Source organism: Mastigoproctus giganteus, chromosome 7 (assembly GCF_048544385.1).
Source record: "Mastigoproctus giganteus isolate SK-2022 chromosome 7, ASM4854438v1, whole genome shotgun sequence".
NCBI lineage: Eukaryota > Metazoa > Arthropoda > Arachnida > Uropygi > Thelyphonidae > Mastigoproctus > Mastigoproctus giganteus.
The window spans coordinates 211,608,389-211,625,305 of NC_143581.1; the positions used below are offsets into that span (position 1 = coordinate 211,608,389).

At 37.7% G+C, this 16,917-nt stretch overlaps 1 protein-coding gene across 1 annotated transcript in view; it reads right to left on the reverse strand.

The window, feature by feature from the left end:
• The window catches only part of Ltn1 (E3 ubiquitin-protein ligase listerin), a 264,614-nt gene that overhangs the window by 152,148 nt on the left and 95,549 nt on the right, over positions 1-16,917 (reverse strand). The window contains exons 9-10 of the mRNA XM_090378100.1: positions 15,078-15,225; positions 4,049-4,771 (exon numbers count right to left, since the gene is read on the reverse strand). Coding sequence (XP_090234226.1) covers positions 4,049-4,771; positions 15,078-15,225 — 871 coding nt within the window. The remainder of the gene's footprint in view (positions 1-4,048; positions 4,772-15,077; positions 15,226-16,917) is intronic.

Here is a 16,917-nt window from a genome sequence, read left to right on the forward strand (position 1 = left end):
ACACAAATCCAACAGTTGGCAAGAACACTGCATTCGACATTGCTTCTGCAAAGGCATCAGCAATCTTGGAACCCATCATGCAGAGATCTAAAACATGTGCAGATGGTCATATAAAATTCTGTAGACAGACCAATAACTAATTCCCACTGCATTTGCAATGAAATTAATTGTCACACGTCTGTCACTCAGCACCAGCTGCTCAACCTTTGCAACCGTCTCACTGTCTGTGATGTTGATGGCCTTCCTTCTCTTGGTTTGTCAAAGACACTTGTACGACTGCACTGGAACTCCCATTTCCACTTTTTTACAGTGTTATAAGATGGACAATTCTGCCCATACACAGATTTCATTTCCTTTTTGTTCATTTCCTGAATTTTCTTGCCCTCCAAATGCAGGAACTTGATCACTGCTCGATACTCCACTTTGTCAACTATAGCATTCTTCCTCAGATTTCAGGCTCCGCCTCTGGTGTATGATCACCTATGGGAATGAAATTTCACATGTTAGTTATTGAATATTTAGACAACTTATATTAAAAATGGCATCTTCCTACTGATGTTTTATTTAAGTCAGAGTATGAACTTTTTGATACCTCCTCGTAAGTGTTTTCTAGAAGACTTATTGCTGTTAGGTTCTTATGGAAGCTCTTTGGCACCTCTGTGGTAGTGGACACAGTGATCAGGATGGTCAGTACTTGTTCCATATACATTTGATTTTTTGTCTTAGATCTGTGTACCTCCTGATCTTTTCCTCATAGGTTTTCTGGAGGTGTCGGGCACCACTATGTCAATCAGGTAGGTAGCCTTTTCCTTCTTGCCGATGAGAGTTATGTCTGGTATGTTTTGCAGGATTGATTGTCCATTATTATGGCACTGTCCTAGTATAGTCTGGCACAAAGACAGAGTCCCTAGTACTGCCTGGGGTTCATACTTGTAATATGGTACACTTTCTTTGATCAACTGATATTTTTGGGCTAGCTTCTGATGTATTATCCTGACCAACTGGTCATCTCTGTAAGTGTATTCTGTCTGGTTGATCATCCTGCATCTCGAAGTGATGGGCTGGATTGTTTCTGGGGCCAGGTGGCATCGTTGATATGTGTCATTTGTCACTACGGAGTCCTTAGTGATGTATTTTTTGTAGTTCCAGATGTTGATTACCTGGTCTTGGATGGTGAACATGAATCTTCAGTCAGGGAAGAGCTTCCCATTCATGAGTCATGCACTGTAAGTCACCTTATCTATGTAGTCTTGATGGAGGTCGCATTGTAGTATCTCCTATGGAGTACCTTTTTCTTTGTTTTTTCTGTCTGTGTGAGTAGGGTCCCCTTGTTAAGGTTGTGTTGTATGCCATTTGTCTATCCTCCTTATGGCTTGTTAGATTGTTGTGTTGTGTTTTGCTGGAAGTAATCCTGCAAGTTCTCAATCACTGCCTTCTCTTGTTCGATGAGGTGAGTCAGTCCCTGCTCTCCATTCTGGGCTATGGTCAGTCTCTTGATGGCTGACTTTGGATGGTATGGTGGCTCTTCATCATCATTATTTTGGTTGATTTCATAATTTCCTCCAGTTCGGTATTGATCCAATCTATGATCTCGAAGGAGTATGCTAGTACTGGGACTGCATTGAGTGTTCATGGCTGTGACCATGTTCCCACCATTCAGCTTTGATTTTAGCAAGCTTCTCAGTCAGGTGGTCCTTGATCTCTGTGTTCTAACTGGTAAGCCAGCATCATCCTCAGATATTTGTTGGCCTTTCTCTTTATTGTGACTTCAATCTGTTTGCTGGTAGTTTCATCTGACTGGATGTCCTTGATGCAATCCATGGATATTGCATTTGTCAAGCCAACTTGCATCCTGACATCAGTGCTGAACTCTTTGGTTATCTGGAATAGCTGCTGGAGTTGATTCTTGGTTATGGCATATATGATGTCATCCATGTACATCAAGTGAGAGAGGGGTTTTTTTTTTTTTTTTATGTAAACCCCAAACAGAAGAGGTATTAAAACCTATAGCACTTAGTACAGTGCTTGCTTGGGTTGGAGGTTCAGAAGATGAGAGAAGATATTTGTTGACATTACACTTGAACTTCTGTAGACTGTAATTTTCAGGAAATACATATGAAGGAAGGTTCTTCGAGAAAATGGCAGTTGAATGAATAAATGAGGAAGATGAAATGTTGGTTCTGTGAGTTTGAAGTTGGACAGTAAATGGATGTTGGCTGGTGGCGGCAGGTGTTCGGACTGTTTTGAAAGAGAGAGAGCGGGAATTATAGAATTTTGCTAGCAGGGACAGGGAGGTGATTATAAACCGTTATACAAGGCAATGGTCAGGCCACACCTAGAGTACCGTGTACAAGGCCTCATTTTTGGAAGGATGTAGAGTTGCTAGAATGAGTACAAAGAAGGGCAACAAGATTGGTGAGGGAAACAAAGGGATGCTCTTACCATGAAAGGCTTAATTCTGCAAACTGCAGCACCTGGAGTGTAGGCACCTGCAAGGTGATCTGATTGAGGTGTATAAGGCTTTGAATGGGTTGAGCAAACTGAATGCTGATGGGTCTTCCTCTTGCTCAGACTAAGAACCTGAGGGGGCACAGTTTCAAATTAAGGAAAGATAGTTGTAGAATAGATGTGCGGAAATTTGCCTTTGATTGGTGAACAGGCTTCCATCTTTTGTTGTGGAAGCTAATAGCCTAAATAAATTTAAGGCTGAGCTGCACAGGCATTTGGAACGAATGGAGGAGTAAAATGAGAAGATAATGTGGTTTTTTTTTTTTTTTTTTTTTTTTTTGGCTGATGCTGCATAAGCCTGCTTTCTTGCATTGTGTGCCTCTACTAATGCTAATGCTATTTTATGGAAGTGATAAAGACAACAATGGCTTAATAATAGCACTGCTAAATTCTGTTCTACAAGTGATCACCAGCAGTACAACAGTCACAGAATAGCAATTCTACCCATCCAATGTCCATTATTATGAACTAAAAGGCAAATTGGACATGTCTCATTTGAGAATTTATGTGCATATCATTAAACTTTCTTACAGAATTTTATTTTTCAATGTTAAAATTATAACAGCATTTGGTGAGCTCTTTAATGCCTTGCCACTCACCAAAACAAAAATGCCCAATTGTGGGTACTATTACCCATGTTGAGGAGCATTGGTGTAGGTAGGTGGTTGAAGTAATTTAAAATAGTCTATTTACATTTATGTGCTTCTCTTTATACAGTAACTGGTAACGCCTTATGCTTCTTATGTTTATGATCTTTCTGAGCAAAGATAGACATTGCAGATTCTAAATGGGTAAAAGCTTCTAAAGAAATACAAATGATGGCTGCAGAATTAACATTTCTTCACTGTTGTCTTACATTCAAGTTCGAGCTCTTTGGTAGTAAATTTAGCATATTCAAGAATATCAGCCACAGTCTCCAACCTTATCCAAGCCAGCCTTTCTTGCAGTCTCCAATTTTCTTTATACACCCTGCAGTGACTCTACAAAAACAAAATAATCATGAATATTACATGATCATAGTTTTCACCAATCTTACATTACTGATTTCTCAACTTCCTTCCATTATACTGCTGGTGCTTCTCACAAGTGTTTTGAATCCATTTTAAAAGAGACAATTAGATTAAAACCAGTAAATGAATTAAGTACACAAAAATCAACTATAAACAGTACACAGAGTGCCTTCTACTTACTAAATGATACTCTACTCAGTTTGGTGGTAAACAATGTTACAATGAATGTTTTATTCAGCTTGGAGCACTGTTATTTCTCCAGCATGTTTCTAAAAAAATAATTTCTAGAGGTATTAAGTGTTACCATAATAAGGCAGGGGATATCACAAACCAAATATTAGTGGCAATTTTCAAACACATGTCATTAAAATGAAATGTTATTAAGTATACACCTGTACTGAAGACTTTTAACCATCCCATCTTTAAATTTTTTTTAAAGATTTTACTTATTTTATACATAACATGGAACATAAACATATACATGAACATTATGAGTATAACATGCAATTATTTATTTAGTACCAACTTACCTCAACAAGCTCATTTAGAATTTTTATTGCTTCTTTTTCATTTAGACAAGAACATACTGCAAAAACCATATCAACAACATATTCGACATCCTTAACTTCCTTATTAGACAAAAAGTGAACCTGTATTACTTTTGTAAAAAATTCTACAGGTGCTTCACTTTTGTTTCCTTTCCAATCTTCAAATATCTTCAGCAGAGTGACAAAAAGTTCTTCAGATGGTAATATTCCCATTATTTTACTGAGGAGTTTCATGTATGAGAAATCTGCCTTTTCTACTACATATTTCAGAAGTGCTTTACAAAATATATAAGTATTGGTGACTATGTGACTTTCCAGTAAGCATGAATTTGAATTACGAACATGCAATTCTATTGGTGTATTTATTTTCTGGCATTCTTTGTGATCATCAAGGAACATAACTTTCAATATAGGTTTTACTTTCATCTCAGGACAAATTAGACAGTCAAAAAACTTTGAAAGGCGATCAAGTAATTGAGTCTGTTTATCTGATTTGTCTTCCAAAAGTGAATAACAAATTTCAAAGAACCTATTCCAAAATGAGGACAGCAACAATTCCATTTCTAATTTTTTCCCACTCTCTTTCAGGTTATCTCTCACCTGCATTTCTAATAATTGAAACAACTCTCCTAATATTGAGTAAAAAGGAGAAGCAGCTAATCGATTTTCAGGCTCAATAATGGAGGATTTTATCAATGGCAAAACCTAAATAAGGAAACAAGAATTAGTTAAAAAAATGAATATACCAGTGTAAACAGAGTTTTTGTGAAACTAGTAATAATCATATTGCTTGCAAACAAATATCAAATGTGAAAATTAGTACAATTTTTTACACCACCACATCATATTTAATCTATAACTTCCTTTTCAATTTGCGGAATGAAAAAGAAATACTTAATATTCATTAGAGCTATAACTATAATGGTGTCTGCCTAGATTTACATAGGTATATTATTGTAAACTACAAAATATAACTAATAATAAACAATAAAGTAAAATTAAATAAAACAAACAATTGCCAAAGAAAGAAACTACATCTCCCACAATTCTTTATAATTACTTTACTATCTTACAATATATCATGTTAAATAAATATCTAAAATTATTTTAAGAGGATGAAAAAGGTTGTTTATGCATGGGTAATGCAAGCTATAATCAAACGATGCATGCATACTACCTGGGTAGTACAAATGATGAAAGTGCATCATGCATAAACAACCTTTTTCATACTCTTAGAAATTAAGCCAAGAAATAGTTTTAGATTAAACCGCGTATGCCAACAAGCATCTCTCATATTGTGGAGTTATAGTTCGTAACCGGGTTGTCACTATAGCAACATTTGGTCCTTGAGGTTGTCACAGACATTCTCTCAGATATGCCAGACAAGCTGTTCTTGCTACCTGGGAGTCTAAAACGCTGATGGAACTGATATTCGGGTGACACTCAAGTCAAGTGGATCCAATTTCGGCGAAGTCCGGACGGTCTGTGACAGCCAAATCCTCTGCTTGCACCTTCACGATGGTGGGACTGTTAGTAATCCTGGGTATAACCTCCATGCACAAGTACATGGTGGGTGACCACCCAGGTGTGAACTAACGTAATCAGGGGTCGAGGTGTGGCGCCCACACCACATGGAGAAACGCCGCCCCTCTATGTTACCAAGCAGTACTAGGTGGTAGATGACTCTCATCAACCGTTGAAATACCACCACTTTGCTTATAGGAGGCTTGAAGTGGTGGAACCCATGTTTAGTCTCTAGAGCTAAGTTCTGGTCAACCCTTCCCTATCTCTTCCATCATGCAGTATGATTGATGACTTTTGAGGTTATGATGAACATCGTGGCGAGATCCAATATTCCTTACCTTTCGAGGGTACAGCTCTAAAACGGTGTTCACAGGCCGGCCACTAGTTAGTACACTGGACCGAACCTATTAGTAACTCTCTAGGAGGCTTCCGGATCAGCTAGTGTATAATCTTGCTACCTCTACTCTGCCAGATAGTGAATAGGGCAAGCTTATCTGTGAAAAGATCTAAACCTCCCAAGCACTTCCTAGTTCATTTCACAAATATACGTGGACTCAATTCTAATCTCAACAATGTCCATTTCCACTTGCAGTCTGCCAAACCCCATGTACTTTTTCTGACAGAATCTCAGTTATCGGTTGATTCAACTACTGCTCATCTCAGATGCCCAAATTATTCGCTGTATAATTCCTTTTGCCTCAAAGGTGGTACTTGTGCATATGTCCGTTCTGATACTCACTGTCAGAGACTTGGCAATTTGGAATCTCCTCTCTTTGATCTTCTCTGGCTTAAAATCTCTCTACCTCATTGTGTCAAATTCATCTGTTGTCTCTACCGTTCTCCCAACTCCACTAATCATTTGGAGCTCTTTGACTTCCTCTCTTTGCAACTTGACTTTCTCCAGTCCAACTTTCCTAACAGTGAGGTAATTTTCCTTGGTGATTTTAATGTTCACAACTCCAGCTGGCTTCCGTTTTCTAGTCACGCCGACCCAGCAGGTCGAGATGCTGAGGCTTTTGCAATTACTAATGACCTAGCACAGATTGTTCATTTACCTACAAGAATACCGGACAATCCTAATCATACAGCCAATACGCTTGTTCTTTTTCTCACAAACAACCCTTCTAAGTACACAGTCGAAGTGAGAGGTGGTGTAGGCACTTCAGATCACAACTTGGTGATTGTCTCTTTTCCAATGGAACCTTTATCTCATGGCTTTTCCCAACCTCGTGTTGTTTGGCATTACAAGAATGCAAAATGGGATGACTTGCGAGACGTCTTTTCTTCTTTTCCTTGGTCAGATTACTGTTTCAAAACTTCTGATGTCAATGTTTGCTCAGATCGTGTCAGTGAAATTATTCTTGCAGGAATGGAATCCTTTATCCCACACTCCACTTTAAAATCTCGTCCTTTAAACCTCGGTTTTCCAATAAATGTGCTAAGGCTGTTCAAGAGACGAATGTTGCATATCGTAATTGGCTTGTTTCTAATTCTTCAGTTTCATTTTCTGCCTACACCAAAGCTCACAACAATTGTAAAGCAGTTATTAATCAGTCCAAACTAGAGTTTGAACAGGCTAAGAGTAGAAAACTTGCTTCTTGCCCTAATGGTAGCCGAGCATTCTGGTCTCTTGCCAAAGCTAGTGGCCGCAACTTTTGCCCATCTCTGCTCCCACCTCTGTCCAAACCAGATGGTTCTGTTGTCACTTCAGCCAAGGATAAAGCTGACCTGCTAGCATCCCATTTTTCTTCCAACTCATGTATTAATGATCTTGGTAAAACACCTCCCACCATTCCCAACACGCTCCATTTAATGCCTCCTGTGGTCTTCCGTCAAAAGGATATCAGAAGGATTTTGTTGAATCTCGATGCTAAGAAAGTTCGAGGTCCTGATGGTATTTCTCCACTTGTTCTCAAAACCTGTGCTCCTGAACTTACTCCTATTCTTTGCCGCCTTTTTTCACTTTCTTATTCCAAAGGTGTTTTTCCTTCTGTTTGGAAATTTGCTCATATCCAGTCAGTTCCTAAAAAGGGTGACAAATCCCTCACATCCAATTTTCATCCCATTGCAATTACTTCTACTCTTTCTAAAGTAATGGAGAAATCAATTAACCGCCAACTCTTAAACTACCTAGAAACCTTCCGTCTGATCAACGATCGCCAGTACGGATCCGGTCAGTGTCGATTCACTGGTGATATTCTGGCTTATGTTGCCCATTTAATGACTAATTCAATGGAAAGGTTCGGTGAAACACAAGTAGTTGCTCTTGACATCTCAAAGGCTTTTGATCGTGTTTGGCATAAAGGTCTTCTAAACAAGCTTCCATCTTATGGTTTGCCAACTGGTGATATTCTGGCTTATGTTGCCCATTTAATGACTAATTCAATGCAAAGGTTCGGTGAAACACAAGTAGTTGCTCTTGACATCTCAAAGGCTTTTGATCGTGTTTGGCATAAAGGTCTTTGAGGGTGATGGTAGATGGCTCTCTGTCTTCTAACTTCTCCACTAATGCCGGTGTCCCCCAAGGTTCAGTTCTTTCCCCCACTCTTTCTTTTCCTCTTGTATATTAATGACCTTCTTCCATTGACTGGAAATCCTATCCATAGTTTTGCCGATGATAGCACATTGCATTCCACTTTCCATTTTGAGAAACCTTGTCCTGCTCAATCAGCTTCAATTTCTCGAAAATCTGCTACCAATTCCTTAAATGCCGATCATCAGGTAATTCTCCAGTGGAGCAAAGACAACTTAGTTGATTTCAACCCTTCTAAAACTCAGTCTTGTGTTATATCTCGCAAAAAGGATTCTTCTGCTTCTATGCTTATCTTTAGTGACACTCCGATTTCTAGGCAAAATGATATATCTCTTTTGGGGATTACCCTGACTTCTAATCTCTCTTGGCACAAGCACATTACAAATATTGCTTCCTCTGCATCTAAAAAACTTGGTTTTCTCTTTCGCTCTCGGCATTACTTTTCTTCCAAACAGCTGCTCACTCTGTATAAATCGCAAATCCACCCTGCCATGGAATATTGTTCCCACATCTGGGGTGGTGCCCCCAAAACCTCTCTCAGGCTTCTTGATTCCATTCAGAAGAGGGCAGTTAGGTTAATTAATGATTCATCTCTCTGTTAGAGATGAATTAATGAATCATCTCTAACAGAGTCTCTCCACTCGCTTTCTAATAGACATACTGTTTCTGCTGCATGCCTCTTCTACAGATACTTCCATGGGCACTGTTCTTCTGAATTCGCTTCTATAATTCCCAATCTCTCTTTCAAAACAGTCCGAACACGTGCCGCCACCAGCCAACATCGAACTTCAAACCCACAGAACCAACTTTTCATCTTCCTCATTTATTCATTCAACTGCCGTTTTCTGGAACAACCTTCCTTCATACGTATTTCCTGAAAATTACAATCTACAGAAGTTCAAGTCCAATGTCAACAAATATCTTCTTTCGTCTTCTCAACCTCCAACCCAACCCTCTCTTGTTTGGGGTTCACATAAAAAAAAAAAAAAAAAAAAACTTTGAAACCTCTATAGCCTCTCATTTTTTCTTTTGACAGTTTTCTCAAGAAACAATATACATCCACAAGAATTTCATCCAATTTGAATTGCAAACCATTTTTTTGCATATCTTTTGTACAGCTAAATGAATTAATCAACAAAGCCAGCAAATAACAATGAATCTTTTGCTTTTGTTTTAATATTCCTGCAATGGCATTCTTGTTGCTACCATAACAGCATCACTGTATACACAGAATATTCTGTTTTTAGGAGAAAATTATATTCTGTACAGAATTCTTTTCAGAACATGTATGGAAAGTAGAATATTTTCTGCAATATATCATAAAAAAAAAATGTAACTATATGAGGAAGTGGGTTGAAAAATTTGTGGCCTGTGTATGAAAGGGTAGTAGTACAGTGTTAAAAATTTCAGTATGTAATATATAGCACTTGATGAGGTTATTACCACCTTGACCAAAATTTTTGCAGCTCCGGCAAATGCTACGTTTTCATTTATATTTAGTCGTTTTATTGCCTTAATTGTTATACTAAATTATTTTCTATAAGTAGCTTTATAGTTCTAGCCAAGCTCCGTGGTTTATTTTTGAAATTAGATAGCAGTTTTGAAAGTTAATACTTAGTGTCCATAGATTTTATGTTCGTATCTTGCCGCCATTGTTATACGATACGGAATAGCATAAACCTAGATAGCGAAAAACTTAGCACTGTATAAGAAATCTGTTAGATTACTATAGTATTATCAATTAATCAGTAAAAGTTCATTGTTAATTAAATTATACTTAACAGAATGATGACCCAGACTAGAGCAGCAAAGCAGCGTTCACAAAATAGCCAGCGTGCTGTGGCCTACGGGAGAACCAAAGGGTGCAATTCTCCAATGCATCACAGTCTTAAACAATGTGTGAAATGTTTGCAGAACTGTCTAGAACAAGACTTGATCTAGCCAAGGAGGATGTCTTTGTGTGTGCAGAGACTGAAGAAATTAGGCGCCAACTCCTAATTTCCTGTGGAACAATATCTAGTTCAACAGGAACTAGTTATTGTCGGTGACTCTATTGTCAGGGAGATGGGGAATATACTATGCAAGAAGGATAAGTGGAACAGGACCAGGGTATGTCTGCCAGGGGCAAAATTTGACGATGTTGTAGGGTAGATATCATCTTTTAAGGGCACAAAATGTGATATTGTTGGCACTAATGACCTTAAGAGTAAGAGGTCTGCAGATTTACTTAACAAGTACAGGTCAATGCTGGAAAAAAGTCGCGAGTTAGGGTTAAATTTGAGAGTGTCTGCAATTCTGCCCAGACAATAGGAGAGGGGTATACGATGAGAGCCTTGTCAATCAATTCGGCCCTGGAGAGATTGTGCAAGGCTCACTGGGTAGAAATTTTTTCAGCGTGGTCTGTGCTTGCTAATAGGAGAGACTGCTTCTACAAGGATGGGATACACTTAAATAGAAAGGATGCAAGAATATTTTTTGATGCTATTGAGGCAGTGTTAGGTGGATCGGAAAACTGCTAGATTGGGGGGATACACAGACTAAAAGATTAAAAGTAGCCACAGGCAGAGGCGAAAGTGATTCTTGCATTGTTTCTATTATAATGAGCAGCAGCCTAGAGAGCAAGTTGCTGGAGACTTCAAGAGCTGCCGGGAATCATCATGGAACAAGTAAATACATGGGCTGTGTTAGGGTAACTAAGTGTATGAACAAGTGCATGTATACTTGTATGTAAACCAATGCTAGAAGTATGGTAAATAAATTTGATGAATTTGAAGTGCTGATCAAGACATTAAAGGCAGATATTGTTGGGATAACAGAGACATAGTGTCACACAGATATAAGCAGTGCAGAAATAGAATTTGGGGAGTACAATGTGTACAGAAAGGACAGACAGGGTAGGAAGGGAGGAGGGGTTATGCTGTTAGTTAAAAAATAAATCTAAGGAAGTGCATCCAGTTGACACAGGTGGACAGTGCAATGTTGAGTCTGTTTGGTGTGACATAAACACTGGGAAAGGGAAAATGAGAGTAGGAGTATGTTATAGGCCAAATGACTCTGATGAGTACAATGAACAGTTGTAAAATACCTGAATTTCACCTATCATCCGCCTTCAGGCTACCCCCCATACTTTTGTCCCTCTACTGTACTTTAGAAAGTACGAAACACAACACTGCACTTATCAGCATTCCTTCCCAGCTAGAGCGCACGCCTTACTGGCATCACATTAAGTAAGGTCAGTAATTGTGATGCAATCCTACCTTTATTAGTGGGGTCACAGCACAACAGGAGGCGATTACCTGATCAGCTTTTGACCATGATGGTAGTTGGAAAATGCTGATAACAGAGATGTGCTTGATATTTTTATCAGATAAAAGGAAGTTATTACAATTGAAAACAGACTTTATGGGGTAACCCGAATCTAATAACTGCAGAGCAGATTGTGTCAGGTAGTTCCTTTTGCAGGAATTAGAGTTCCGACAGAGATCAAGAACTCTCACCACTAACAAATATGAGTTTCATTTTCACATAGTTGTAGCTCATTTTTGCTGTTTTTGGTCCCCAGATATCAGCCCTGGAAAATTAATACCCCCCACTAAAACGAGCTCCGGACCAATGGAAGCATGAAAAGTATAAAAGGGAGGGGGGTGGACCTAAATATATACTGAGGTGAAAACAAAAGAGGGAGATTAAGACTGCTATGATGGCCTTTCCTAAGACTTTTTGAACACACTCTTGCTGACAGAGCTTCTGATTATAGCTTCTTTTGCCAGTTTTGAAAGCTTTGGGCTTGCTAGCTTTTGCATGCTCTTATACTACTTTTGGCCCTAGTTCTAGATTGATTAAAAGAATTGCCGAGAAATCTAGAGAACCCCACTCAGAAAGGAGAAGACGTAACCACCGTTACCTAAGAACTTCACTGCCCAAAGATCACCTAGCCGAAGTTTCCAGTAGCACTGAATAGGATGAAAGATAGTTCCAGATACAGTTGGACTGAATCATTCATTATACTGGTAAGTTTTACTTACATTAACCCTCTTTGTAATTATACATAAGCATCCCACCTCATTAGTATATTTATTGTCTTGTCTAGTTAATACATTAGTATTAAGGTGACTACACAATACCCAATTGTTACTTAAGGTTTTGGTACAGTGCCTATATGTATGTATATACAGGTATATACATACATATGTATGTATGTATATACCTATATACTCTTGTGAGATGAAGATCATCAACTAGAGTACAAGCAAGATACCATAGATGTATCATTTGAAGATCATAAACATGTCACTAGACCCACACCACCAGCTAATAAGTGAATAAGAAAGACATATAAGATATCTTTCTTATTCATGTTAGTGATGTTAGTGTGAGATGTTCTATCCTCATATACATATATATATATATTTCTGACGTAGTATTAACAATAAATTATGTTTCGTTTATCCTTGCCTCTTACCTGTTCTCTTGCTAAACGTTATCCATAGCACAAGTTTTATAGTAAAGGAACCATTATTGCACCATAATATAGGAAAATGACTATAATATAGGAAAACACAAACTGAGCTGATGCTGCAAGTTCTTTTCTTCACATTGCTGAATAGATCTTCAGGGCACAAGATCATCGTCCTATTATAAAGAAAATTTATAATTTTCTTTATAATATTTTAGGCAGTCACGTAAGTTCATTGGTGTTTTCTGGGATGTGCTTTAATTAAGGTTTTGTAGTATCCAAACCATTCCCGGAAATTAGGCAGCATTCAAAGCATTTTAGGTAATTCAGAATATTAACACCCAGCCCAGCATAACATTGATGCCCAGATAAAAAGCCAATGTAACACAGTTATTTATTTATTTATTAATTTGGTTTTTAGGAGCATTAGCAACTAAGGCCATATTGCTCCGGGATATGCGGTGGTCATTCCCTGACTTTTCCGCATCCTCCGTATTTGGTAGTGATGGGCTCGAACCCCGGTCTAATCAAGAAGCGTGTGCTACGCACTGCTGCTCCTTCCCACCTAGCTACGGAGGCACATAAGGGACAAGGAGGTGATTATCCTTTGTATAAGGCAATAGTCAGGTCACACCTTGAGTACTGTATACAAGTCTGGAGACCTCATTTTAGGAAGATGTAGAGTTACTAGAACAAGTACAAAGAAGGGCAACAAGATTGGTGAGAGCAACAAAGGGGTGCACTTACAAAGAAAGGCTTAAGTTCTGCAAGCTGCAGCATCTGGAGACTATGCACCTGCAAGGTGTATAAGGCCTTGAATGGTTTCAGCAGACTCAATGCTGACGGGATACTTCCGCTTGCTCAGATTAAGAACCTGAGGGAGCATAGATTCAAATTGAGGAAAGACAGTTGTAGAATAGATGTGCAGAAATTTGCCTTTAGCCAACGGGTAGTTGATTGCTGGACAATCTTCCATCTGTTGTTGTGGAAGTTGATAGCTTAAATAAATTTAAGGCTGAACTAGACAAAGATTTGGAGTGACCAGATGGGTGAAATTGGAAGGGGTTTTTTGGCTGATGCTGTATAAGCTTGCTTTCTTGCATCATATGCCTCAATTAATGCTAATGCACTTCAACTACCACATTTAATGCAGTTTCAATTATGCCTTTTTTAATTACAGGTCGTGAAGTTAATCAAGTTGTGTGAATATGGAAAGATGGACAAAATCACTCACCATGCTCTCATCCAATCTGTGGGAAAAAGGGTCTAATGGCAAAAGCAATTCAAGAGGATATGGTTACAACATTGGGGAGGATGCCTGTTTCTATTCCATGGTTAAGAAGTGGGCAGCAGAATTTAAACAAGGTAGGAAGAGCCTGTAACATGACCCATGCTGTGAAAGACCTACAGCATCCATCAATCCAGAAGTTCAGTGTATGCATGATCTGTTCATGAGTGATTAAAGAGTGGCAGTTCAATACATTGCCAGCACAATGGGTCCCCGAGTTGTTGATAGCAGATCAAACGCAGCTGTAAATTCAAGGGAACAACATCATCATTTTCAAGCAGATTCCTTACAAGGTTTGTGACCATGTGACCATGAATGAGACATGGGTCCATCACTTTCAGCCAGACACAAAGGAGTAGTCCAAACAGTGGAAGCGCATCTCTTCTCCCATCCAAAGAAAGCCAACTTGATCCCTTCTAATGGCAAGGTGATAGCATCAGTTTTTGGGATGCTGACAGAGTATTACTAGTGGATCGATTATCTTAAGAAAGGCCAGACTGTCACAGGGGCATATTACCCAGGTTTCATGCAAATGTCAAACATTTGCATGAAAACATCAAAAACAAATCCAAGGAAAACTCAGCAAGGGTGGGGGGGGGTGTCTTGTTCCACCAAGACAATGTGCCTGCTCACAAGTCTGTCACCATCATGGCTCAAGTCATTGCCAATTTATTAATTTGAAATAAAAATCCGTCTTGCATCTATTTTCCCAATGACAGTGATGTCATTACTAAAGTGGATGCATTCATGGAGGTCTAAGAGAAACCTTTCTTCACAGCTGGGATCAATGCATTGCAGCATCGGAAAAAGTGTTCAATGGAAAAAGTGCACCAACTCCAAAGGAGAGTTGGCACATGGTGCCCATGCATTTACATCGTTAAATTTGCAGATATGACAGAAAACTGGCAAATGAACTATTTATATAACAAGATGTGAGGGAGAGCATCATAAATCATATGGTATTGATGTTCTATAAATTAAAATAATAAACTGCACAATGAAAATAAGCAATTTAAAAATTACAATAAAAAATTGAATGAATTTTTTTCATTAAATTTTTTTCTTTCTTTCATTTGACATGGAATTTAAATGAAATACAATAACAACTACCCTTCATTAAGAAAAGATGATTACTTCAGATTATCTCTAAATTTTCTTAATTTACATTCTGCAAACATAATTATAAAAAATTTTAAATAGCATATTTCACCTGTTCTAAAATTGTGTTTTCCAGTACAGTATATGAATATGATGATGGCCGAAGATGATAAACGATGACAAATCCAGCACATTCAAGAAAGGCTCGTATAATAGCATTACATTCACTTGGTGATCTCTGTACTTTTTCCAAATTTATCCTTTAAAGAAAAATTTACAGTATGTTGTCTATTTAGCTTTCAAGGAATGAACTTATAAAATATTAAATGCAGGCTCCCAAATATAGCAGACTCTCGATTTACCAGATTAACTGGGACACTTCGAGACTTGAAATTAAAAAAATAAATAAATAATTAACCGGAAATCATAAAATTAAAGTAATAAATAGAATATGTATAAACAGGTGTTTTGCAAGTCGTAAATAAGTGACAAGCAGCAGCATTATAAGTCGTGATTGGGAGATTAATGTACTTATTATCCTGCAACCCCCCCCACTGTCTTCACACCCACCACTCAAAAAAAAATTTTTTTTTAGTTTGTTTTAGTGCGTTGTGTGGATTGTTGTGTTCCATCGCACCGCAAAAAGACAAATTTTGTTTCATTATTGAGTTGTGCTTTCAGTTGAACAAAAACTTGAAATTATTTAAAAGTTTGACAACTGCATCCATTAAATCTTTAATGAACCATTAAAGATTTAACGGATTGTTGGTGGTGACGAAACTATATACAACATCATAAAAAATAAATGGAAGCTATTAGACTTAAAATAGACATCGCAAAAAATAAATGGAAGCTATTAGACTTAAAATAGACATCACAAAAAATAAAGGGAAGCATTGTATTGGACACGCGAGTAGTGCGTGATAAGTTTTTATCTATCGCCATATTTTTTACATAGGTTGCTGAACATTTTTCGATATTTTTGGATTAACTGGAAAATTGATTATCTGGGATTTTTTTTTTTTTTTTTTTACCATCTATCCCAGAAAATTGAGAGTCTACTGTACTACTTTTATATATTGCTGGCTACAGGCAAACACAAGAACTTTACATGATAATATGATATGTCATACAACCATTACTCAGCAGTATAAAAGTTCTGTAACTTTTAAATTTTAATCAGATTTTGTAACCTACAGTTGTCTGTTTAGGTAATAATCAAAATTGGCTTGTGCAGGAGTAAAACTTTGCTTTTATCCAAGTTCAACATACTAATGTTAATTAAAATAACAGCAAAAATATTTAATGTGTAAAAACAAATCACCAGAATAATGAATAATTCTGAGATGGTGTTTTTTTTTTGCATTTATTCAGATCTGAGTTGTGCAGAAAACTACTAGAGACTGATTACAAAGTATGACAATTTCTTTATACTTTCTATATGTTGGACCAGACTAACAATTACCTCAATTTTTTCTCCTCCCCCTCCTATACAAAACCACATTACAGATCAATCCTTACATCAGTAAGGATAACTGCCAAACATGGGCCCTGAAAACCCACAAATTGTTCAGAAAGATCAGGTCAATTCTAAAGTTCACACATACTGTGTCGTAATAAGGCCTTTTTGGGTTCACTGTCAATTTGGTACAAGACAGTTCGGTATGGCGGTTCAGCATACAACAGTTCAGTGCATGACGACTCGGCAATTTCTATGCAAGAAATTGACAAAAAAAAACTGAAAATGCCATAATTTAATATGCTATGCTTTAAATGGTTATTAATTAGTGATCACAGAAAAGGTCATATTTTTGCTAGAGCACATTCCATCTTCTAACCAACTTTTTTTTGGCCATGCCATATCAACATGCAAGCATAAAGTGCCTCTTGTGTTCACCACATCTGCCCATCTATAAGCAATAACTCAACACTAATGGAAGGATTTTTATGAA